The sequence below is a fragment of the Ursus americanus genome, chromosome 36 (genome assembly GCF_024610735.1).
Source record: "Ursus americanus isolate L20-20 chromosome 36, mUrsAme1.1.p, whole genome shotgun sequence".
NCBI lineage: Eukaryota > Metazoa > Chordata > Mammalia > Carnivora > Ursidae > Ursus > Ursus americanus.
The window spans coordinates 7,623,716-7,649,068 of NC_142162.1; the positions used below are offsets into that span (position 1 = coordinate 7,623,716).

Genomic DNA, 25,353 nt, shown 5'->3' on the forward strand with positions numbered 1-25,353 from the left:
TTTAGAGGCAGAGGTGAAAAAAGAACCATTGAAATAGAAATGAAAATATAGCAATGGAAAAAAACATGCCGACTGGGAAAAGAACACTGTATACAAGGCTGAGGGGGCAAAGAAAGGGTGGAAAGATAAATGGTGTTGAATAATATCCTCTTTCATTAATGTCTCACACATGCCAGTTTGTTTTAAGTGGACTGGGCTTTGCCCCCTGCTCCTTTTGGTATTCCTTTTCGTCAGCGGTCGGATTTTCTTTACTTCTTTTTCTTTTTGTCCTATAGTACTAGTAGGGTTACTAATATTTTATTTTACTTTTCCTTCATTGGGACAATTGGCTATCCACATGGAAGAAGATATGAGACCATTATTTCACACACTGTGGGATAAATAATCACACCAATTCTGTAGAGATGAAAGCACAATTGTGAGCTGTAAATTTGAATTATAGAAGTTCAGAAGAAAGTAAGAGAATCAGTCCATGATCTCAGGGAAGGGAAGAATTTCCTGAAGACACTAAAATGCATGTCATAAAAGAATAGGATCGATATGCCAAAGCCAAAATTCAGAAATTGTGCACAACACACTCCATAAGGAAAATTATAAGACAAGCCACAGTTTATCCATGGTATATAAAGATCTCCTACAAATCAATAAGAAAAACAATCACCTCTAAAAAAAAGGGAGAACAGATGTCAGGAGGCAATTTGAACAGAAGCCCAAATGACCAGTGAGCATGTGGAGTGACTTCTTTTTTTTTTTTTAAGATTTATTTTATTTATTTGAGGTGGGGGGGAGTGTGTGCAAGCAGAGGGAAGGGCAGAGGGAGAGGGGGAGAGCGAGAGAATCTTCAACAGACTCCCTGCTGAGCACAGAGCCCTACTCGGGCTTGATCTCTTGACCCTGAGATCATGACCTGAGTGGAAACCCAGAGTCAGATGCTCAACACACTGAGCACCCAGGTGACCCTACATGGAATGATTCCTCATCCCACTAGTGATCAAGTAATTGCAATTTAAGTCAGCAAGGTATCATTTTATACCAATGAGATTGGTAAATAATTAAAATGTATCAGTATCAAGTGTTGGTGAAGATACGCACTGGAAGCTTCATACACTGCTGGTGGGACCACTAACGGTTCAAACATTTGGGAGAGCAGTGAAAACCCTAAAAGCTACTTTGTTATTTTAGGTCAATGACACTTGGCTCTGTGAGCACTAGAAGGTGGAGAATTCCTTTCTGATGTCAGCCCCTTGGGAGCAGAGCTGGAATGGCAAAGGACGTACAGATTGTGGAGGAATGACCAGAACCCTGCAAAGAGAAGAGCTCTGAACAGTCACTTTGATCTAAAGGTTGGGTTTTAGAGTCATAATACTAAAAACCTCAGAATTTCACAACCAGAAACTTAAAAATCATCTAATCTACCTCATTGAGGTAGATTATTTTTAAATTATTATTATTTTATGTTTTTATTATTATTATTATTATTTTTAAAGATTTTATTTATTTAACAGAGAGAGACAGCCAGCCAGAGAGGGAACACAAGCAGGGGGAGTGGGAGAGGAAGAAGCAGGCTCCCAGCGGAAGAGCCTGACATGGGGCTCGATCCCAGAACGCTGGGATCACACCCTGAGCTGAAGGCAGATGCTTAACGACTGCGCCACCCAGGTGCCCCCATTTATTATTATTATTTTTAAGATTTTATTTGAGAGAGAAGGGGTGGAAGGGCAGAGGGAGAGGGAGAAGCAGACTCCCCGCTGAGCAGGGCTCATTCCCAGGACCATGGGATGATGAGCCAAGCTGAAGGCAGTCACCTAACCCACTGAGCTACCCCGGTGCCCCGACCTCCTTGATTTAAAACTCAAGGAAAAGTGAGGCTCAATATCATGCCCAAGGTCCAGGCCTCTTTCTAAGTCTTCTATGACTTCTGTCCAACCAGTAATGTGAAGTTGGCCTCCTAGCTGAGATGGAAAGCAGAAGCTATTTGGAGCAGAGGCTACCCCTGGAGCTGGTGATGTCCCCAAGCCCCGTGGTGAGCTCTGGCTTCACGAGGAAGTTATAGACCAGCAGTCTGCACAGAACACAGAACGGGCAAGTGTCCCTACCTCTTCTCCACTGTACTGCTTCAGGCAGTTGAGGAAATGACACGTATTGGAAAGCCAAAAAGACAGCATTTCAAAGTCGTCTACGTGTTCCTTGAAAACAAACAAACAAACAAACAAACAAACAAACAATATCAACAAAAAAGCCCCAAGAAAGACAAAGTTGGATTTGGTGACTACTGGTGCCTTTGAGCCAAGAACAGGTGTATCCTACCAGTTTGGTCAGCTGCTGGCTTTTGATCAGAATGAATTCTTTTTTTATTCACCGAAGACTTTTTATTAAATTTATACTGTAATGATAAGCTCTTACGTTTACTTAGCAGGTTGTGGTTTGCAAAGTATTTCTGTCTGGCTTATGTCACTTATTATGAAATGTGAAGCAGGCACTGCAGGAATGCCCGGTAAAGGTGAGTCTGGGTCCTTCTTTTTCAGAGTTCACATTCTGATCGGGAAGAAGGTCGTTCATAACGTAACATACACAGGACACAATTAAATGGGTGGCTGAGCTCCTGCACAATGGACCGAGACTGGGCTACAAACTCTCAGAGGATGGAAAGATGCTGGTGCAAGAGGACAGCTGAGAAAGTCTCCTGAGACGGGAGAGAATGCTGTCCTTGAAGGAAAGGGCTGGAGGGACAAGAGCTGGGAATCAAGGACTCTGCTGGTGAGAACAGCCCTGCTTGTGGGGCAGCGGGAAGAGGCACGGAGAAGGTAAGGAGGTACCATGGTCAGAGGTAAGAGGAAAACTGGGAAAGTCCTGGAATTTGAGGGACAAAGTAGGAGAGTTTCAGAGGGTGGACCTAATGCTTCTGTTCATTAGAAGAGGATAAGGACTAAGGGAAACCCATTGGATTTAGCAAGAGGAATTACTAGTGATCTTTCTGGAGCAGGGGCTGGATTGCAGGAACTGGGGAGCCTGCCAGTGTGAGCACCTTGGCAGTTGGGGCTGGATGGAAAGGCACAGAGACTACTGGGTATGTGGGCCAAGTGAGGGCTGCTTTAAAGTGCTGCACGCTGGAGTGGCGAGGGGCAGGCCCTGGCCACCCACAAAGGCAGAGGCCTGGGAGTCACTGGGGAAGTTGAGATGGGAGATGCTGGTGGGAAAGGATTTATAGACCTCATGCCATGCATCTTTTAGTTCCTAAATATTTAAACATTCCAGAGCAGCAAGATGAGGCAATACTGTGTGCCTATGGCCTGGGACACAATGCACGTGGGGCCTAAGGAAACCCATCTTATGAAATTATGGACCGGGAGAACATCAATTTCTGGGGGTCCCTTCCAAGAGCACTCTGGTGGCTCTCGTGAATATAGCAACCAGAAAGCACTCAACAGCAGACAAATGTTAATTCTCTATTCCTAACTCCTGGCGAATAACGAATCCTCGTGGCTGGGCATCTCACCCGCTGAAAGGGTAGAAGTGGTGGGGGTGGTGGCTACCAGGTTGTAGTCTTCGAGGTAAGGCTTTGAGGTCTTTTTGCAGATCTTTAGCCTTGGGGAACCCTGACCCAAATTGTCTTTTCCAAGCAGCTTGGCTTCTTTCCCTGAGTGGGCCTCAGACTAGTCTGAGGAATCCCGTGGCTCACCAAGGACTCAAGATGAAGGATGGGCCAAGGATGAATCCTTAAGGTGTTCGTAAAGGAACCACAATAGCAAGGGCCAATGTCAAAGGCAGTTCCTACCTTAACCACCTGCTTGATGCCATTGATGGTGCTGTTCATGAGGGACTTGAGCATGCTGGCGTCATTTACAGAGTCTGCATAGCGTACGCACATGAACAGGAGGTGAGCCGGCAGCCCCGGGATCATGTTCACCACCACGCCACGAGGCTTCAAGTCTGGAGCAGAAAGAGCTGGTGAGCACTACAGCCGAGAGTCAGCTCTCCCCATAAGGAGCCTCTGACTACGGGGCAGGCCTTATTTGCTTTTCTGTACTTGACACCGTGCCTGAATGCATAGTAGGGATAGCTTTTCTCTTGGAGGAATTCAGTCTGGCTCTCCTTGGCAAAAATATACAGGTGCCACTGGTTCCTCTTACTTCTCATCTGCAAAGTACTTTCTCTTTTTTAAAAGGCTGAAGTTTAGACAGAAGTTATACTTCTCCCTGGCATGGATCCCTGGATGTCAGGCCTCCAATGTAAGGGAGGAACCGCGAGTCCCTGCACCCGACTCCAGCCTCTAATGTGGGGAGGGGATATGATCTCAGTGATCACATGCACCTGCCTTGCATTAGGAAAATAGACACACAATAGTTCTTCGGAGGAGGCCTCGCCAGCCTTGAGGACAAGAGAACGGCAGGCGTGGGGGGTAAAGGGAAGAGAGAAACTTTATAGAGCTAAGGTAAGCAAACAAAGACCTCCCCGTGGCTGCATTAAGACAGGGAAACGAAGAGGAGCTGTGCACCTGTGAGGGTAGAAAGGGAAGGGTACAGGTGCTCATGCGCTCTGTGCGGGGGTGGGGAGGTCACTTAGAAGACAAGGAAGTTAGGCTACACATCAGTTCTACTTTCAGATCTTGAGACCAGCTGCTAGAAAGGCAGCTTTGCTCCTTCCCACTGGAAAACCATGTGATTTTCAAGGTGAAGACAGTCTTGTAAGATTGGTTCTAAGACCACCAACCCTTCAGTGTGTACACTGGAACATTCCTGTAACTGAGGTGTGGCTGGGACGCCTCCATCACATTGCCTGCAAATAAAATTCTCAGCCGAGTCAAATAGAACAAGGAGCCACAGTTACTTCCACCACAGCTCCTGAGCTAAGACCAAAAGTGAGAGGCTGTGTCTTCTATCTGGATCCTATGATTAGACTTAGGAAGGGGTTAGGCCAGCACTTCTTAACTGAGGGCAATTCTGCTCCCTTGGGATGTTTGGCAATGTCTGTTTTTATTGTCCGGACTAGGGGCTGATCCTGGCTTCTAGAGGGTAGAAGTCAAGGATGCTACCTAATATCCTATAATGCACAGCCCCCACGACAACCAATTATCTGGTCACCAGTGCGGAGGCCGAGAAACGCTGGGCTGGAGAAGCAGCAGTGGAGGAGGAGAATGACGGCCCCCACCCAGGACGTAGCAATGAGTGACAGAGCAAACACCCAGAGCTCCAGATCTCACTACCAAGAATGAGGTTCTGGATGAGCTTGTCCTCGTCTTCCGTCTTGTATTGCAGCATTCCAAGGTACTCCTTGGGTCCCGAGGACAAGGGCACATCATTGCCTGCAGGCAGAGGCAAACAATCAGCTAAATTCACAGAAACAATGTCTAGAGGCTTTATTACGAGACTACTCTGTCTCTCTCCACCCCAGTTTGGCTGGCTGCCACATCGACGCTGTGGCTTTCAGATAAATGGAAACTGGATTAATCTCGAAGAATTCCTCTGGCGGGGATTCCTATCTGCGAGTCTATAAATGTGCAGCACTGCTTCTGTAAGGTGGAGTTATGCGTGAAGGGTCCTCAGGAGAGCCAGCATGAGTCCAGCACCGTGTGGATAAGAAAGCAAGCCAAGCTATTGCTTCTGTCTTCCAGACGCTGACGCACAGTCAAGGAAACAAGATCCGCGGGACAGCTGGTGAGCAAAGTACAAAACTGCATGGTCCTGAGGGGGCTGTATTAGTTTCCTATGTGCTGTAACAAGTTAGCACAAATTTAGTGGCTTAACACACGACAAATTTTCCCATCTCACAGTGCTTGGAGTTCTGAAGACCGAAATGGACCTCCCATGTAGGACTTAAAGTGTCAGCAGAGCTGAGTTCTGGAAGCTCTAGGGGAGGATCCGTTTCTCGCCTTTTTCAGCTTCCAGAAGCTCCCCATACCCCCTGGCTTGTGGCCACATCACTCTGACCTCCACTTCTGTCACCACGTCCCTCTCTCTCTCTGCTTCCATTGTCACATCACCTTCTTTCACTCTGGCTTTCCTGTCGCTCTCTTATAAGGTCTCTTGTGATTGTACTGGTTCCACCTAAATAACCCAGGGTAATCTCCCCACTGCAAGATCCTTAATTTAATCACATTGGCAAACTCCCCTTTGCTGTGTAAGTAACATGACTACTCACGAGTTCTGGGGATTGGAATACGGACACCTTTGAGTGAGCCAGAGTCAGCCCTCTGGTCGCCAAAGATTCATGTCCGTTCTGAGAGGAGATGTGATGACAGAAACAGAGGTTAGAGAGTGAGAAAGATTTAGAAGATGCTATGCTGTTGAATTTGAAAATGGAGGAAGGGATCCATAAGCCAAGAAATGTGGGTGACCTCTAGAAGCTGGAAAGGCAAGGGAAAAGATTGTCCCCTAAAGCCTCCAGGAGGAACACAGCCCTGCTGACATATTGGTTTTAACTCCGTGAAAACCATTCTGGACTTCTGACCTCCAGAACTGTAAGATAATAAACCTGTGTTGTGTTAAGCCACTCATTTTAGGCTGATTGGTTACAGCAGTCATAGGAAATTAATACAGGGGGCATAAGAATTCGCACAGAAGTGGCTGGAACTCTTAGCACATGAAGGAGGCAGCACAGCAGTTGGGCCAAGAAGGCTGAGGAGGGTCTGGTGGGTGAAAAAGAAGGTGGTGCAGGTAGCGAGTTAACGGAACTTTCTTATTACTGTATGAGAATTTCTCCTGCTAATAGATTAGCCCTGTTCCCTTGGAGACTAATAAAGGTAGAATGTCAACTGTTTTACTAAGCAATACTGTGTATGGGGAGAATGACGTCTCGTTGGTACCCTGCATGTGGGCCTGGAAGAACAAGAAAGGAGGCAGAAACACCTGATAAGGATATTCTACTTAGGGTATTCTTGAGCGTGGTGACTTGTATCTGGGCACGTTCCTTGCAGGGACTCTGGAAGCAAAATGGCACCTATGGAGTGTTCAAAAGATGTTGGCTTCCTACCAAGAGTCATGTGGCCGAGCCTGGAAGCTGATGCTGCAGCCCATTAAGCCCTCGGGTGACTGCGTCCCTGCTGACGACTTGACGGCACTCAGAGCCAGAGCCCCACAGCTAAGTTGCTCCTGCATTCTCGACTCTCAGAAACTCTGTGTTGCTACGTGTGTGTTGCTTTAAGTTGCTAAACTTGGGGATAGTTTGTTATATGGCAACAGATAACTAATATAGGAAGGGAAGCTGATGTATTCTACTTTAGACGCGTGGAGTTGAAGGCCGTCGTCTTGGAGGCGAAGAGGGGCCAGGACTCAGGAAAAGAAGTGAGGAGTGGGAGGTGGATTTTGGAAATCCTTGTGTTGAGATGGTAGTTCATTCATTGTTTCCAACAACGGGGACACAGTGGGGCCTTGGGAAGGGCAGACGTGGTCCCTGCCCTCGTGGGGCAGACTGACATTTGTCATTAACGACTGAAGGAGAAAGATCCTCATGTTGTGATGGGCGTTTTGAGATTGAGGTGAGAATGCAATAAAGAGCAGTAACGGGTCTCTTCAAAGAAAGGAGTACAGAAAAAGGAACAGACGGTTGGAGATACAGCCTCAGTGATCCAGGCTGGGAGGAAGAGGAAGCAATACGGAGCGGGAATCGAGAGCGCAGGAGAGAGAAGTCAAAAAAGTTCAGGGACTCAGAAGCAGATGAGGGAAAGAAAGGCACGCAGTCCTTCCCACAGGAGCTCATGAGGGCATTCAAGTGTGAAGTTCAGTCTATGTCCAGGACTACCGTCTAGCTTCTTAGTTCTCTACTTCTTTCTTCTAACAGAATTGGAGATGTTGTTCCTATGCAACTGGGAGAGGAAGAGGATTTCAAAGCAGTTATATCTGAAACTTGTTCACAGTTTCATTTTCACAAGAGGAGAGTTAATAGCAGATGAGGTTAAAAGTATTCATTACAGGGTGTCCCTTACAATCACATGAGTGCATCTGGAATTTTCTGAGGGCTGGTGAGCTATCCTCTGGTCCAAAGGGTCTTTCCATAAGCCTATCACTGAGCCCCAACCCTCTCTCCAACCCCCACGCCAGGTGAGAATCATTCCTTTGAGTTTCAATGACTGGACCACATCAGAAACAAACAACACATGTTGACCTTAGCTGACAGTTCAAAAGGTAGGAAAGGGAATGTTATTTTTCCTACCCTTTTCAATTGTCTTGGTCAGAGTCTTGACTTGATCTTGTAGCTTTTTAATCACTCTGTCTTTCATGTCTAACTCTTCTTCAAGATCCTACAGAAATCAAAAGAAACAAAGAGATTAGCTTAGAAGCATCTTAATCTATGTTTTGGTAACAGCTTTATTAAGCTGTAATTCACATACCATGCAATGCACTTGGAAGTGCACACCCCATGGGCTTCTAAAGTCAGCTGTACAACCATCACCATCATCTAATTCTGGAACATTTTTGTCACACCAGAAAAAAACCTGTAGCATGTTCCCCTAGTCCCTTCCAGTCCTTGTTAATCCACAATCTACTTTCTATTATTTGCCTCTTCTGGATGCTTAACATAAGAGGAATCATACAGTACGTGGCCTTTCGTGTCTGGCTTCTTTCCCTTAGCATCACGTGTTTGAGTTTCATCAGTTTCAAGTATGTATCAGTGTTCATTCCTTTTTGTGGCTGAATAATATCCTATTGTACAGATATGCCCTATTTATCTTGATCTATTTTTCCTCTAATGAAGTAACGCCCATTATAGAGAATGGAAAAATACAAAGGGGTGAAAACTGGTTCTCTGGATATCAGAAGCTGGAGGCAGAGAAACTTCCGAGATTTGGGTCCCGGCTTTGCGTTTCCTTCCTGATAAGGGGGATTTCCTTGTCCATGCAAAATTTGGCTCAAGAACCAGCAGAGTCCTGGATGCCTGTACATATTTCTTAGAAAGGGCAGAGTGTTTAGGTTCTTCCTGAATTCTGAGGGCTTTGACTCAGAAAGGATTCAGGCTTCTCAGACCCAGCAGTGCCCACCATGCAGTCACTATAGCCGTGGGCCCTCCGGGGGCTCTCGGCACCAAGGGAAACTGTGCTGTTTCTACCCTGTGGCCACCTGTCCCCTGCTACGGTTCTGGGTCTCCGGCTAAGCATGTTAGGAACTTTGTCCGGCCTTACAAGCAGGTGTGTGGGTACAGTGTCCACCCTCCTGTCTCAGTCCAGTCTAGGATACACCTAATAATAACAGTTACCAGCCAATGAGAACTGGGAGGAAACCACTGTTCACATTTTATTTCATTCCTTTCTTTTTTTCTAATATAGCACACACACATTTTATAAAATTTGGGTCATATAAAGTATTAAATTCTATATTTTTCCTCATTATACTGAAAATATTTTCCCATGTCATTCATATATGCAAACTGTCATTTTTATACCTAAGTCATATGATACACAACAATTTATTTTATCCACTATTGTTGGATTTTTTTTGCTACAATTAATAACAATGTGATGAACACTCCGAACAAAAATCTTTGTTCACATATCTAATTACTTAGGATACTAAGATATTAGAAGTTGCGTGACTGAGTCAAAAAGAATGTGATTCCAAAGGTCCATGATATTTGCCTTCAAATCACCCCTGGGAAAGTTGACGCCAATTTCTGTTCCTGGAAACCATGCGTGACAGGTGCCCACTGCAGTGTTTTCACTAGCACCATAAGATCTCTACTACTTAAGGGGCAACAATAACATCTAGCTTTAATTTTGAAGTTCTTTGATACATAGTGACATGATCACTAAAGGTTTTTTTTCCCTTTTTTAATAAGGATTTTTCTTTGACTCAAAAATCACGTAGTGGGTCAAATAGTGTCTCCTCAAAAATTCATGTCTACTTAGAACTCCAGAACATGACCTTATTTAGAAACGAGGTCTTTACAGTTGCAATTAAACTAAGGATCCATATGAGATCACACTGGATTAGGGTGGGTCCTAAGTCCAGTGAGAAGCTCCTTCTAATAGAAAAGGACACAGAGAGATCAGCCATGTGAAGCCATAGGCAGAGGCTGGAGTTATGCTGCCACAAACCAAGGTACGCTGGGAGCCCAGCAGCGGGAAGAAGCAAGGCAGGATTCTCCCCTAGAGATTTTGGAGGAGCGTGGCCCTGCTGTCACCTTGAATTTGGACTTCTGGCCTTCACAACTGCGAGAACAAATTTTTGGTGTTTTAAGCCACCAATTAGTGGTAATCTGTTTTGGAAGTTCTAGGAAACTAATACAGTCAAGTCTCATTTGTGGGCAAAATCCACCCCCTAATATATAGAAGTTATATTCTTTTGTTGTGTATTAATCTGCTCATTTACAACACCGAGGTTACTCACTGGCTCGGGAATACGCTGTTGGCATGACCACGTAGCTATGAGCGTCCCCCGGCTCTGCGCACTGTGGAAGGAGCAGCGTGGCCTGGCCCTGCCTGGGAACCGAGCCCCCCACACAGGGGGCTCTTGAGGAGGGGCACTGAGTGGGACTTCGCCACACCTTCCTCTGAGTTGGAGCATCAGAAACACACTCAAATCCCACACGACTCAGGGACTGACGAAACCTAGAGCCGCACGCTCACAGTGAGGCAGTGACCGTTCCATGTGGGGCAAGCTGCGCAACACACGCGACCCACCTACCGGCCCTCTCCCTTACCACCGGCTCCAGCTGAGGCCCCAGGGACGCACACACAGGCCCCGGTGCCAAAGGCAGGACCACCTCTCACAGCAGCGGGCAGTTGCTTCTCTGATGTGACCTGAGGAGCTATTCTCTGAGAAAGTTGTATCCCCCTCAGAAAAAGACGGTCATCATCTAGGTGCCCCTGACTGGAATTTGTTACTTTCTATTAAATGGTAAGCTCTTTGGATTCCTTTGGATATAATTACTCAGCAAAGTTAAATCCTGATCCTGCAAAATATGATTGTACCCTATCGTGGTTTTCCTGTGAGATAAGAAATGGGGGGCCCTGACTAAAAAGGGTGCAGGTCATAGTCTTGGAGACTGCCAGGCTAGGAAGGCGCCTGAGCATGTCCGACTCCTAGGAAAGTGCCCCGACTGCCACTATGGTGCTTCCCAGCCCTGTGGGTTTCACACACCAATCAAATCTCCAAAGAATTGCTGGGGACTGACTGAGAGTTGCCCAATTTCATTTTGGCCAGGGCATACACAATTTGATGAAGAGTTAACAATGTAAAACATTTGCCACCTACCATTATGATCGTTCCCTAGAGGAACATTTTGACTTGAAAAATTGGAGGAAGGGCATAGCCCCAAAGTAAGCATGGCCCTTTAATGGGCAAAGGCTTGTTATAGACCATAACATGCTCATCTCAGATGGGTGCCATCCACGGGACAGTGCTCATCTCTCCTCTTGTCATCCCGCTACTTTTCCCTGGTGTGGCCCAGCAAAGTCCCCAAGGCTCCCCCAGCAGAAGGCTGCAAACTCAGAGACCACCTGTCTACTGGGCACAGATTGCTCTGACGGAACAGCTTTGGGTCTGTTCATCGTATGCTTTCATTTATTTATTCGACAGAGAGAGAGACAGCCAGCGAGAGAGGGAACACAAGCAGGGGGAGTGGGAGAGGAAGAAGCAGGCTCCCAGCAGAGGAGCCTGATGTGGGGCTCGATCCCATAACGCCGGGATCACGCCCTGAGCCGAAGGCAGACGCTTAACCGCTGTGCCACCCACGCGCCCCTCATCGTATGCTTTCAGTGTCATGTCCCCGCTTTGGGTGACATCTGCACACAGTCATTTATCAACAAGTTGGAGAACTTCTCACCCTGTTTTCCATAGTTAGACGAGATGCTTCCTGCCGGAAAGTACTGTTGACTTCACTTTCAGTTTCAAATTGTTTCTTCAAGTGCTCGCTGGCCTCCTGCATTTCTTGAATCTTACTGATCAACTTCTCTTTCTCTTTGGTGTGTATTTCATTTTGGGCCTCGATGGTCCTGAGAAAAAGATAAAGGAAATTTTGGCATCAGTTTGACCGTAGTGGAGAAGTCATTGTCATTGTCATAGCAAACACTGATTATTTCCAAAGACAGGAAAACACTTTGGCCAATTTATGTGTAAGGGGACTAGTACCTGAATAGGAATGCCTTTGAAGTCAGGGTGGGGGTGAAGATCAGGGCTGGCTGGGTATAAAATTACCCACGACTGCCCCAGTCTCCTTAACCTGATAAGAGATTTTTGCTTCCACACTGCCAAAGGATGGTGACTGCTCCCCCGGGATATCCACACCCACTCACACCCTTATGACCAAAAGCCCAATGATTATCTCCTTTGTGAACAGCCTGGGGACCAGACTCTCAAAAAGCCAGGGATCAGAGAGAAGTAGTAGCCCTATCAAAAGAGATCCAAGACTGTGTCTCACCACTTTCCTACTATTCGGGGCTCTCATTTCATCCCCATCCTACCAATAAAGTCACATGACTAAAAATGCTCTCTAGGACATAGGGCATCCGTGTATGGCTCTGAAAATTAAGTATGTCAATGAGCTGTCAGCAAAGCATTTTCCTTGCAGGGCTCCACCACAGCACCAGGCCCTCTGCTGGTCAAGATGCAGATCTGGGGGGATTATCAGTGAAGATTCTCTGTCACACGGATTTCAAGCCTTACCCTAAATGGTCTGCTATAAGAAAATCTGTTCTCTCTCATACAGTCTTACTTCATCAGTTTTTTGAACAGATAATTTATATTCTAAGGGTATAAAAGGTAAAATATGTCCCCTCCCCTGTGCTCCAGCCATCCAGTTAACCTCCCTGGAAGCAAGAAAAGTTTTGATTCTTGTATATTCTCCCGGTGTGTGTGTGTGTGTGTGTGTGTGTGTGTGTGTGTGTGTGTGTGTGTGTGTGTGTGTGTGTGTGTGGTGTGTACATATATGTTTTTTTCCTTCACATTTGAATGGTAATATATCATATACCTTAATCAGCACCTTGCTTTTTTGGCTTAATAACGTATCTTGGTATCTCCCACAATTTCAGAGAAGAAAAGCATTACCTGAGCAGGAACCTGAAGAACATACACGTTAACACTTACTTTCTTTGTGTTCCTTCCTCTTCTCGATTGCGGTTCAACTGATCAGACAATTCTTCCAGTTTTCCTGTAGTGAGAACTGTCTTTACTTTGGGGTCCATACCGTATTTTGATTTGCATTTGGTCATGCTTTGAGACAGTCCTAAGCTGTTTCCTGCTTGAGATTAGGTTTTGTTTGGTCTGAACGATGTTTAAAATTTTTTCAACGCCATTATTCCAAAATGGTGATATTTCAGATAAAAATCTGAATTTCTGGCTTTTCTCTAAAGATGGGACTATCAAGCAACCGTGGGGTCAACATTGCCACTTGGCAACAATCAACGGAGCTTGGAAGCCATTGAGCCTCTAAATTCCAGGCACCTTACCGTCCCCTCCGCTCAGCCCACTTCTCACGTTTACGTCACCTGGCTGGGCCCCTGGAGAACCAGAGTTCGAGATCCCCGGCTACAATGACTTCTCTGTCATTTCCTGGACATGGGAATCCGTTTTCTAGAAGTGGTTTCATGACAATTTCAATTACCTTTCATGCTTTCCGTTTGTTCATTCAGGCGGATTTCCAGATCTTGCTTCTGTTTCTCCAGCTCTGAAATCTGCTGTTTGAAATCTGGGATCATCTTTAGAGAAGAATTAGAAATATTTGAATATAAAACAGTTTTGTCTGTGAACTTCAAAGTCTCAGAACTACTCAGAAGCAAACTAGACCACCTAGGTGTTTAACCCCAGGGAGCGAACGTCTGGTAGAGTTGTGTAGGAGGGCCAGCCAAGGCCTCAGACTGGCTTGGCGCTATGGTTTTTTTACCTCAAGATCTACAGAGTCACAAGCCATACCAGCACGTTTGGAAGGAGTGGCTGTCACACAGCTACGACCGTGATATCACCGGGGTCTCTTGGGGGGAAGGAAGTACACTGTCTGGGAGGGCGTGTGGGGGCTCTGCTGAGGTGAGCCAGCCTCTTCGGCCCAGGCTCAGAGATGTCATCTCCTCATCTAGAAACACAAAAATCATCTCAAAGAGGTGCCCCTGTGCCCTGTGAATTCCAGGTGGTGCACTGCTCTGTTAGTGGAGGTCTGGAATGATCCAGTATGTTTCACGGTCCTCTGTCCTTGTCTATCTACATATTTCTTTAAATGTCACTCACCTTTAACTGTCACTCATCTGACCCTCAGTCAGATAAGTAGTTTTTCTGTCCTCCAAGTGTGCAAAAACACCCGTGCCTCTGACGTGCACAGGAAGAATACCTGTCTGTGCATTTGGATGCATGCTCTGCACTGTTCCTCGTTAAAGTTTCATCCAAAGAATAAACAAAGACATGAAGGTCCTTAATCACTGCTCCACATGTCTGCTATGCCCCGGGTCACATCTCCTCACCTGCGACACAGCCCAGAGATTTCCTAATACTCTCAGGTTAGGCAGAGGAGAAGGAAATGGTAAGAAAGCTGGGAAGGGGTAGCCAGTGAGGTGGGTTGTTAGGAAAGCGTGGTATCCTGGAACGTGGCAGAACAAACAGCAGCGAGGAAGAGGGAGTGACTAACGTCACCAAATGTTGCTGACAGATAAGATAGGGGTGAAAAAGAATGCTTCGGGCTTAGCCGTGCGCAGGCAGCACTGGTCAGTGGTCGGGGCATATGGCAGAATGGCGTGGCTGTGGGGAATTGGCCGAAATCCGTTATGTGGCCACCGAGAAGCCTGGCCAGCTCCCCCAGAGAAATGGGGTGGTGGTTGCAGGTGATGTGGGGTTGAGAAAGGATGTTCCTTCAGTCAGGAGATTCCTCTACCATTTCTCCAGGGCTGTAGGCTTGAGTTAGAAGAAAGGAGGAGACAAACTCCAGGCGGAAGAACAGGCATCATGGAAGAGAGAAGTTCTTGAGAACATGAGGTGAGAAGCACAAGCAGAGGGACTGACCTGAACACATGCCCCATGCCAGAGTCATCCTCCTACCTTAGTGTTTTTATCACTTTCCAAGGGGTTAGGGCTAGACTTACAATACACAGATTTAAAAACACACACACATCACAGAATTTGGACCCATCCTACGGTAACTTAACCCACTTTCAAATCAAAGTGCTCTCCTGCCCAGGGTAATTTTATAGTTCTTTCTTCTGACCCAGTTATTTCACTCCTAGAAAACACAATTCTGATCCATCGTTTACTGCCAAGAAACTGAATTTTCTTCCACTAACAAATGACATCTCTAGAATAATGGCCACCCCCAGCACCCATGGCTAAGATCATACCATGTTCTCCGATGTTAGCCTGGTAACTTCATGACGGATACTTTCATTGATGTCAGTCTCTTCTCTAAATAATTTCTGCAGGTGGTTGATTTCTTGACTTAGATGCACCACTTTGAAGTTCAAAGCTTCGATCTCCTTTTCGTAGCAGTCCTTCTGGGACTGGAAATGGCTCTCCAACACGCTGTCAGAAGAGGGGCCAAGGAATGAACCACATGGTCTTTATTTTCTGTGCTGACCGTGAGCGTGCACACGTGCAGCAGTTACGAAAATTCACAGTGAGAACCACGCTGAGGACACCAAGTTTACGTATATACGCATAGCGGCAGGCTACGGAATTTGGTACGTAGAATTATAAAATCCGTCTAGCCAGTTAGGAAGCACTATGTGGCATTGATATGTAGTTAACGGTAGAACATTTTAGACATTATTAAAATTACACGTTAATAGTTTAAGAATATGTTCTGTATGCAACAATAGTAAATATACATTCATTATGCATCTGTCGAACTCAGACAATGTACACCACCAACAGGGAACCCCGATGTAAACTATTGATTCTGGATGATAATGACAGATCAACGTTGGTTCATCTATCTTAACAAATGTAACACTCTGGTGGGGGATACCAATATTGGTTGTGTGGGGGGAGGGGAGGGAAATCTCTGGGAAATCTCTGTATTTTACGCTAAATTTTGCCATGGGCCTGAACTTGCTCTAAAAGATAAAGTCTGTAAGTAAAAGATTACAGCAAACTCCTTCAATTTAAACATAGTCAATCTCTAGAGCAACACTGGCTAACTTATTTGATATAATCAGTTTCCCTATACAAATTACAGGCTTTATGACTCGGAAGTTTATCCTATAAAAAGATTGTTTTTCATTATTAAACTCATTACTTAATTCGTGAAATATTTCTAGCGACTATTAGATCAGCCCCCTATAAGGAATTCCCTTCGTGTCAAATCTGTGCAAGATAAACTTTTGACTTTCCAGTTATCTATCAACTCTGAAAATCAAAAAGAACTCTGGGGGAATTTCTCACTGTGTTGCTTTCTTTAGTCCTTCATAAGCAAACCAAAGTTCTCCATCCTCATTTAAATGTTCCAAATCTTCCAACGAGAGCCTGGAAAATAAGGGGAGTAAGAAAATCTATCATCTCACTCCTGTGTTAAATGTTTCTAAATGTTTGGTAATGTGAAAATGATTACCTGCTTCTAACATCTTCAATGTCATAGCTTTCAAGGAGTTGTTTGGTGATCTCGGACATCTTTTCTGAGGGGAAAAGGCAGCGCTGGTATAAATTACATTTCTGCATGATTTCTCTTCTCTCATTCCCTTTTTTGGTCCCACTTTTCTAGATTTCATACAGAGTGTCCAGCTAACCGTACCATCAGCTAAATTACCAGCTGTTCAACCAATCAGCTAACCAACTTACCAGCTATGAAGTCAACCAGCTAGTCAACCTGTCACATGTCCAACCAACCAGCAAATCAACCGGGCTCATACCAAAGGACACACTTCCTTGGCAGTGACACCCATGATAAACGTGGTCTGTACCCATGGGCTCAAGCGACTCGTATTTTTCTTACCTCTCATTTCCCGTTTCTGCGACTGCACGTGTTTTTCCACATCTATCTTCTGTGTCTGAAGTAGCTCTATCTCCTTTTCAAACTCAGAGATTGTCTGTATCACAGCAATTACCGTACCGGGTGAAGAAAAAATAGCTATTACGGCTTATGCCAGACCAAGAGAATACTATTACGGTATTGTGTATCTACCCAAGACATCCTCACCCAGTTAAAATCTTGTTAAATCATCACTGTCTATGCAGTGTGGCCTTGAAGCGTGTTTAACGGCTCAAAATATTGTTACTTATTCCCAGACGTAGTTGGTTGTAGCAATAGAATTAGTTTCCTTACTACATATAATGGAAAAAATAGCTCCTTACTACAAGGTTGGGCTGGGGTAGGAAGGAAGGGGGCACAAGAGAAGTGAAATCTAAGGGGCTAACTTCTCTTTCACTGTACGATGAGCTCTTGGATGCAGGGAGGTGGGCAAGCCACCACCGTCGTAACTGCGGGTTTGGGCTCCCGCCAGGTGTCAACGGAGCACAGCGGCAGACCATGGAGGCTAGGAGCTGGCTGTGGGCTGTGACTGGGGTGCACTGAGGGGACACAGGTTGTGGGGAAGAGGCTGTACTCTGCCTTTATTACCTTGCGAGGGCAGCCTGAGAAAGGATACAAGTGTGTTTTTGCAGCTTGGGGAGATCACAGCGGGAAATAACCCCTCCGTGATATTTTCTCAGTTAGTCTCAGTGTTTAAGGGCTACAGCTCCAGTTTCTTCAGAGGGTGAAGAGGGAGATCCAACTGACATTTACCGATCACTTTACATACGCGACCTCAACCTTACAATAGGCCGCACGGTGATGCAGTAATTATTTATAGATGAGAAAACTGGGGCTACAGAAGGTGAAATGGCATGCTCAGGGCCACACGGGGGAGGGGGGCTGATGGGGCCCCAGGACTGTCCAATCCAAAAACCCTGCTCTTGGTAATATTTCAGCAAATGTTCCAAGTCATATATGTATTTACTTACAGACCGATTATGTTTATTTTCTATGAAAATCAGACAAATCTGAATATACCACATCAGAGGGTTTGGACCAAGTTTTAGCTACCAAAGAGAAAGTGAGTGACAAATAGTGGTGGCTCACTCCAAGAGCAACCATATGATGTCCCAAGAGGCAGACTAGTCAGAGGACACGACGCCCTTGGATTGACATTAGCCTCGTGTGACTCCTAAGAGCAAAACAGTCAGAGCAATACGTGGTCCTCCCTGATCCCAGAGTCCAAACTCCTTCTCTTAAACGATAGGAAACCGGGGCCCAGAGAATGTGGACCGCTCTCCTGTGAAGTCAAGAGGTGATGCAGATGTGATTCCTAAAGTTCTTCTAAGCCATGCATGGCTATTCCATGACTGTTACAGAGAATATCTGCATAATCTTAACAATATTCTACTAGCATGCATTTCACTTATTTAGTGGAAGCTTAAAAGCTTTCCAAACTTACACTGAAATGTTTTGCATTAAAGAACATGGGGACACTTGGCTTTGTGTTTTCTGGTAGGGAAGGAATTCAGTTGAGCCTCGACTGTCCAAGCGTGGATCATTGCTTTTGTGGATATTCTGATAACAATTTAAAATAAAATATTCTGATAATAAGGTGATTCAATTTTAATACAGGTATTTATAGAAATAAGACAACATGATGGAATGTATAAGAAGGATTCATATCAATTTATAATTTAATTTGAAAATATTCTCTAGGTCAGCATATTTGAATAACTTCATATAATTTCAAAAGGGTTAGAAAGCTGACTTTTAAAATATGAAAACCAATTATTGGTGAGTCAAAGGCAACTTGGGGGTTCATCCTTAGATGAAAAAAGTAATCAGGGTCCTTTTGACTTTGGCCTTTATACGGATGCTCTTAGCTATCTGATCCCGTGGGAGTGTGAAACTGCCTGCTCCACGCAGCTCAGGTAACACAGCCAGAGAGCTCATCTGCAAGCGAGAAGTGCCTTCTACCTTTGCCTGCTTTCTCAGTTGGGCCACCTCCCCCTTCAAGCCATCGGAGGTGACACGTTCTTCCTCTAGTTGGTGCTGCAGGTGTATTTTCTCGTCCCTGAGGGCTTGAAGGTCTTCTTTCAAAGACCAGATTTGCTTCTCATAGTCTTGTGTTTTCAGTTCAAAACTTTTTTCAAGAAGTCTAGGTGCAAAAGGAAAAAAATAATTCAGGATTTCTCTAGAGTCTTTACCATAAATTAGAATAATACATCATTTTGAAAATAATAAGAAGAGACTCAGAAAGGAGACAAGTTATTTAGGATTCACTGTGACAGTTCCAGCAGACAATGGCCTTATTTTTAGCTGCCAGTTTCCTGTCCCCTTAGGTTAGGGAAGCCTTTTACACCTTCTGATCTGAGAAACATGGCTCTACTGTGGTCACACAGAGGAAACACAGGACAGGGAGGCTGAACTCCAAGACGCAGCGGTGGTTGGGATACTCCATTCCTGAAGCCACCCTAGTTCTGTGTGGTTCCCTGTGGTGTCTCGGAGGGGCCCCTTCCCTCCGCAAAGACCTTGGCACATTCTGCCAAATCCTGGCCCCTGCCAAGTGTCAAGGATCACAGAAGGGTTTGGCTAGGTCCTAAATAAGTGAATACAGCCATTTAACATGTCAGAGGGGCCAGCCCTTCAAACATTCCACAATAGACTGCAGCAAATCCCAGCGCCCCAAAGTCCACGGAAACCCAATTCCTTGTGAGATGGTTGCTCAATTAAATATGGGATGACGAAGAAAATAACCAAAGAGAGACACGACTCAGCCCAGCCCAGCCCGGAGGGGCCAGTCAGAACGGAAGCAGTCCCAGGGGCTCCAGGAGTTTATTAAATCATTACTCTACTTCCTAGGCTCTTGTCTCGTTTCATTTTATGACGGGCTTCTGTAGCACAAAGGGAGAAGCCCCAGGAAAAGAGTCACATTCCCAGTAGGTTTGTGTTTCATTTCCTTCCATAGATATTAACAAACTTCTTGACTTTGTTTTCAGGTCTTTCAAAAAAACCCCACAGTGCTCCTAAGAGGTCAGTAAAGCACCTTGAAAGAAGCAAACTGCAGCCGGAAGTCTGCGCTGAAAGAATCGCAGACTTGCATACGCTGGTTGGGAGTCACCCGCAGGCTGCGGGCATCTGGATGCCCTCGAGGGTAGTGGCAGGGGCTAAAACGTCCCCAGTCAGCTGACCAGGGACCAGAGCAAGCTGCAAGCGAGTGCTGATGAGGACTGCAAAGAACTTAGAGTGACCTGGCCTCAGCCTGCCTCGCCAAACCCCTTCTCGAAATGATTGTTCCTAAGTGGCCCTAGTACACAGTGAGATGCCAGGAACGGAGCTCCTCTCCTAGGGTTGAGAGTTGAGAAAATTTTCAAGGTGAAGAACCCAATCTCCCTATTTTAACTCACATAGGATCGTGAACCACGTATCTCTTAGCTCTTGGAGCTCTTCGGTGACATTCCCGCCCCTAACGTTTTGGCGTCAGCTCCTTACCAAGACTCAGGCTCTTCTGCCAACGAGGCAGGGAGCTTATATATCCTTCCACCCCAGCTCCGAGCCTTCCAGCCCGCAACAGAAACATGCCAAGAACACTTTGTCTCTCCCCAACACCCTGCTACGCATCCCTACTTTCAGATCTAAAACATCTGAGTTGACTCCATAAGAGAAGGAAGTGTAGACTGCGCTCTCTGCAGATTAACAAAGCGTTTGGTACTGAGATAGGAAAGGTGGGGCTGGTAGAGCACAAGCTGGGTTCCATCCCTTATTGTCTGGGGCGAGAGTCAAGTTAACAGACACAACAGACGGGGGAGGGAGGCAGGCTTATTTCCTAGGCAATAATTTTCCTTCCTGGACCTGATGGAAGCTGAAAGGGATGGCAATGTCTGAACTTCTGTCTTAGCAATGAAGGGAAAGCGAGGAATTCCCGGGGGTCCACTGCCCACAGCTGCAAGACCTGTGCCAGGCCTGAAAGGTGCACCCTGGGGGACTCGGCTCTCAGCCGTCTGAGTCTCTCGCTTCCTACAAAGATTCACCCCCTGCTTTCTTGTATCGGTGACCTGCTATCTGCAAGCAGAGAAGCAAAATATAAAAGAGGAGAGAGAGAAGGAAGCAGTAGCTTCAAGGCAAACGAGATTTCGTACATTCTCTGCTGTTGTTCTGTTCGCACATCATCAAAGAGCTGCTTGGTGAGGTCGTCCATTTTTTCTGTGAAGAGAGAACGCTCTTTGAAATACGTCTGCAAAGCAATGCCTCGATAGTTTCATGTCACATTTAAGAAAGCGTGGATGTGAGGACAATTAGGGGCTATTCACGATGAGTGGGACTTAAGATGAGAGGGTAACTGTCACTTTTATAGTTTAGAAATTAGAAATACAGACAAGAAGGGGAAATAATAATTCTCACAAACTGGTCATGCTAGAAATGTGTGAATAGTTTCATTTATACTCCTTTTTTGGGGGTCTGAGTATCATTTGTTTAAAAAGGCATATTGGCTTTGAGACAATATATATTACTACTGAAAGCGCACCGAAACCCTTTGGGAAGAAAATGGTCAGTTTATGAGGGGGTTTCAGTCTTGGCACTGTCGACGCTTTGGATTGGAAAATACTTTGTCGTGGAGAGGGGGCTGTCCTGTGCGGTGCGGGATGCTGAGTGGCGACTCTGGCTTCTAGCCACTGGAAGCCAGGGGCACCTCTGCTCCAGCTGTGACCTCCCAAACCGTCTCTGACGAGGCCACATATCTGCGACAGGGAAAGGGGAACCAAAAGCGTTCTCTCGGCTGAGAACCACTTATTCATGATAACCAAGAAAATAATATAGTGTCTGTCTTCATCTAGGGGAAGAGGAAGTCTGACAAAGCTGCATTTTAGAACAAGAGTCTCTAACAACAAAGAGTCTTTAACAACAAAGTGTAGGTTGAGGCGACACTGGACAGCCGGGCAATAATCATTGGGGTTCTGGTCATTCTGAAGCCGTGACAGCCCCAGGTTCCCAACATATCCACACACAACAGGTGCCCCTGAAAACGGGATGACACGTCTATTTGTACTTTGTTGACACCCCACCCTTGACTTCTATCTCATTTCTGAATCCTGCCCCAGGATTCAAAGCCTGACACGTCTATTTGTACTTTGTTGACACCCCACCCTTGACTTCTATCTCATTTCTGAATCCTGCCCCAGAGGGGCAGCGGGGAGGTGATGCAAGCTACCCTGAATTACTTGATTAAAAAAAAAAAAGCCTGGGTGTTAATACTTAACTAATGAATCGATGAACACTACATCAAAACCTAATGATGTACTCTGTGTCGGCTAACTGAACATAAAAAAAAAAGCCAACAATATTCAAAAAAGATGTCAAATGTCCCTGAAACAAAATGACTGCCTCAGAATGTCATGAGTCAGCCAGAAAATACTAGAAAAATGTTAAAGCTTTAATTTAGAAGCCAGCATCTTTGATATAATTTCAATTTTCAAATCGCTCACAGAATTGGCTTCACTGGTGTTTACTAAATCTTAGGCCGTTTGTCAAGGGGTGAAAGAGCTGCCCGAACGTGACTTTCTTCCCGGGAGCAATGGGATGGCGTCCACATTGGAATCTCAAGAAGGGGAAACGTGTGATAACATCCCTTAGTCGCAGGTCCCAGGGGAAGTGAAGGCTGTTGCTTTTCACAAGACACTGCCATGTGTAGAGAGACCCATAGGATAAGCAGTTTATGAGCACTGGGTTTGAAAGTTCTCAGGTACTTTTTAGAAGGAAATATAAAATTATGGACCCAAACATGTTAGTGCTGTAATTCTCAGGACACACTTGTAAGAATTTAAATGTTCTTGTGGGAAAAGCCACTTAAAGTTAGAAGAAAGAGCAAATATACCCAGGAGCAGTATATTGTAATAAAAAAGGTGGATGGGGCGCCTGGGTGGCACAGCGGTTGGGCGTCTGCCTTCGGCTCAGGGCGTGATCCCGGCGTTATGGGATCGAGCCCCACATCAGGCTTCTCCGCTAGGAGCCTGCTTCTTCCTCTCCCACTGCCCCTGCTTGTGTTCCCTCTCTCGCTGGCTGTCTCTATCTCTGTCGAATAAAAAAAAAAAGAAAAAAAAAGGTGGAGGTGGGCAAGCCCTTCCCTAACTCCGGCCTGAGGTTTACTCAGGTTTACTCCGACCTCGTGTGCTCATCAACGCCCCACCATCGGTTCTCAGAGACCAGGTGGCGGGCTCTCGTTATCTGAGGCAGGAGGTCACTCCTGTGCTTGCCACCATCTCAACAGCCTTTGCTGCTGCCAGCCAGGACTCGGGATGTTTCTTTCCTCCTCCTGACATGGGTCTCTCCCACACTGAGCCGAACCCCCAGGGCTCCCGTGCTCCTCTGGATCCCCGTGAATCCACTGCCCGCTGGGCCTCCGGTGTGCGCTCTGCTAGCTCCCCAGGCCTGAACTCGCACGCCCCTGCTGCCCCGTCAGAGCTCACGGGAAAGAGCCCTGGACAGGACAGGGGATCAAGGGTGGTCATTTAAACCATCCGGTCAGGAAGCAACAGGTTCCCATTCCTACTGGAATTGAGCAAGTGCTTGCCATTAGCATGTGGGTTGGACAGAACTAGGCTAAGGGGGGCTGCTCCACACCCCTGAACGAAAGTGATACCGCTGGTTCCGAGGGTCTGCATCTGACAGCTGGGGGGATATGGCTCAAGGGCTCAGCAGGGCCCGCACTCACAGCCAGGGCAGGAGCAGCGGAGGGGGTACCACTTAGAGTCATTTGGACAGATGTGACATCTGACTACAGATCCGTGGCTGGCAACCACATTACGCCAGCATTACCCTGACTGCGCGTCAGGATCGCTACAAAGTTTTTAAAAAAATATAGATGTCGGAACCACCCTGGCTGTGCCGCACTCACACACCACCTCCCGATGGGAGAGTTCCAGGCTGATGGCCCAACCGTCTGTATTTTGCAAACGGCCCAGGCGGTTCTGAGGCAGGGATTGCTGAGCTGTCTGATAAAAGACAGAAATAAAACAGAAGAGTCTGTAGGGTAATGTTACCACAACTTAAATACAGTTATTCCCTGTGAGGCAAAAAATGTTCTCATTTCACTGGGAAAGATCGCAGTTCCTGATTCTGCCTAAAACTCAGTTCCCACCCCGTAGTTATTTCCCGAATGCCTGGACAGGTGAGCACGTGACCGCGCCCCCAGGCCTCCCTGGGCTCTACCTTTCAGCTCTTCAGTCTTCTCTTGGAGCTGCAGCTCTATTTGCTCTTTTTGTATTTCCAGTTCTGAATTACGCTTCTGAAGCTTTGCCAATTTCTAGTGAAGGGGGGAAAAAAAGGTTTTTTAAAAACCTCACTTCAAGTTTTGTCACCACAGCCCCTCTTGGTGAAAGGCTGCATTTTTATCCATCCATCCACCCACCCATCCACCCATCCTTCCGCCTCAGCTCCTATCCATGGCTAACAGCCAGCGCCAGCCCGCTGCAAGATGCTACGTTTCATCTCATGCACAAGGGCTCTGTGTGGCTTCAAGCAGACACTGGTTCTCAACCTGGCCCGGCAATGGCCGAAGTCAAGGAGAAACAACCAAATCCAAGGTCTCCTCATAGTCAAGAAAATCCTCTATCCTTTTCTGGAAGCTTCTCAATAGCCAAGGTATTTACATATTTAATATGATATAATTTATGATATAAAGTGGATCCACACTTTAAGAGCGTTATTACTCAGGAAGGATGGGTGATCCTGGACAAAAGCTCCATTATTTTAGGTTCTCCTTGTACAGTATCTGCTGGGCCAGCCGCTGGGGCCACTTGGTGCTGACGGTTGGTGACCAGTAGTGCATGCAACAGGGAGGGTGCCCTGGGGCTCCAGGTTGCCACAAACCTGGGTGCTGTACGACTTTGGAAAGTGCGGGACAATAAATACGACCTCTCCAGAACACTGCCACTCTCACCTGTGCAGGGCTCTACGGTAGGCACTTGGCTAGGTGATGTCATCTGGCAATTTTATCCTCACAATGACTCTGTCGGTCCCTTTTTGGTATTTCCCACCTTACATCAGAGAGGGTAAGGGACTTGCCCAAGGTTGCCCAACCAGATGGCAGCAAAGACGAGGTCTGAGCTGGGGACATCTGAACTCTGTCCACCGCTCATTTTACTACACCACAGAGACGAAAACCTGCCCCACGCTTTGCACCGCTGCTCTGGGGAAGAGGCTTCAGGGCACACACCAGATGGACAAGCGACAGGGGACCAAGATCATCTTGGAAGAGAGAGAAGCACCTAGACAGGGCTCCTTCTCTTTGAAAGGGCTTTCATCCCTTCGCAATAGTTGAACTAAGAGGGAACCTTCTGTTGTGCGTCTTGAAGCATGAGCCTCCTCTTCGCCTCTGATCTCCCCTCCCCCGAAAGGGAGGCCCTCTTTGTTGATGAAAGCCAACAGCAATATCTGATACGTTCTGCAGACTGCTTTGTGGGAAAATGCTGGGCCGTGACCTCTTGCACAGAAAGACGC

The 25,353-nt window shown here is 46.3% G+C and overlaps 1 protein-coding gene and 1 long non-coding RNA gene across 3 annotated transcripts in view; one reads left to right on the top strand and one right to left on the bottom strand.

The window, feature by feature from the left end:
- The window catches only part of MYO5C (myosin VC), a 95,799-nt gene that overhangs the window by 8,712 nt on the left and 61,734 nt on the right, over positions 1–25,353 (bottom strand). For both annotated transcript variants that reach the window (XM_045812174.2, XM_045812175.2), the window contains 14 exons: positions 24,064–24,157; positions 20,997–21,060; positions 18,835–19,015; positions 16,837–16,930; positions 16,456–16,519; positions 16,290–16,370; positions 15,248–15,428; positions 13,534–13,627; positions 13,017–13,080; positions 11,758–11,926; positions 8,149–8,236; positions 5,204–5,302; positions 3,776–3,930; positions 2,097–2,186 (listed from right to left, as the gene is read on the bottom strand). In XM_045812174.2, coding sequence (XP_045668130.2) covers positions 2,097–2,186; positions 3,776–3,930; positions 5,204–5,302; positions 8,149–8,236; positions 11,758–11,926; positions 13,017–13,080; positions 13,534–13,627; positions 15,248–15,428; positions 16,290–16,370; positions 16,456–16,519; positions 16,837–16,930; positions 18,835–19,015; positions 20,997–21,060; positions 24,064–24,157 — 1,518 coding nt within the window. The remainder of the gene's footprint in view (positions 1–2,096; positions 2,187–3,775; positions 3,931–5,203; positions 5,303–8,148; positions 8,237–11,757; positions 11,927–13,016; positions 13,081–13,533; positions 13,628–15,247; positions 15,429–16,289; positions 16,371–16,455; positions 16,520–16,836; positions 16,931–18,834; positions 19,016–20,996; positions 21,061–24,063; positions 24,158–25,353) is intronic.
- Positions 6,325–14,891, top strand: LOC148107033 (uncharacterized). Its single transcript, XR_015723151.1, has 3 exons — positions 6,325–6,457; positions 6,914–7,124; positions 14,799–14,891. It is a non-coding gene; the product is annotated as an uncharacterized LOC148107033 (long non-coding RNA).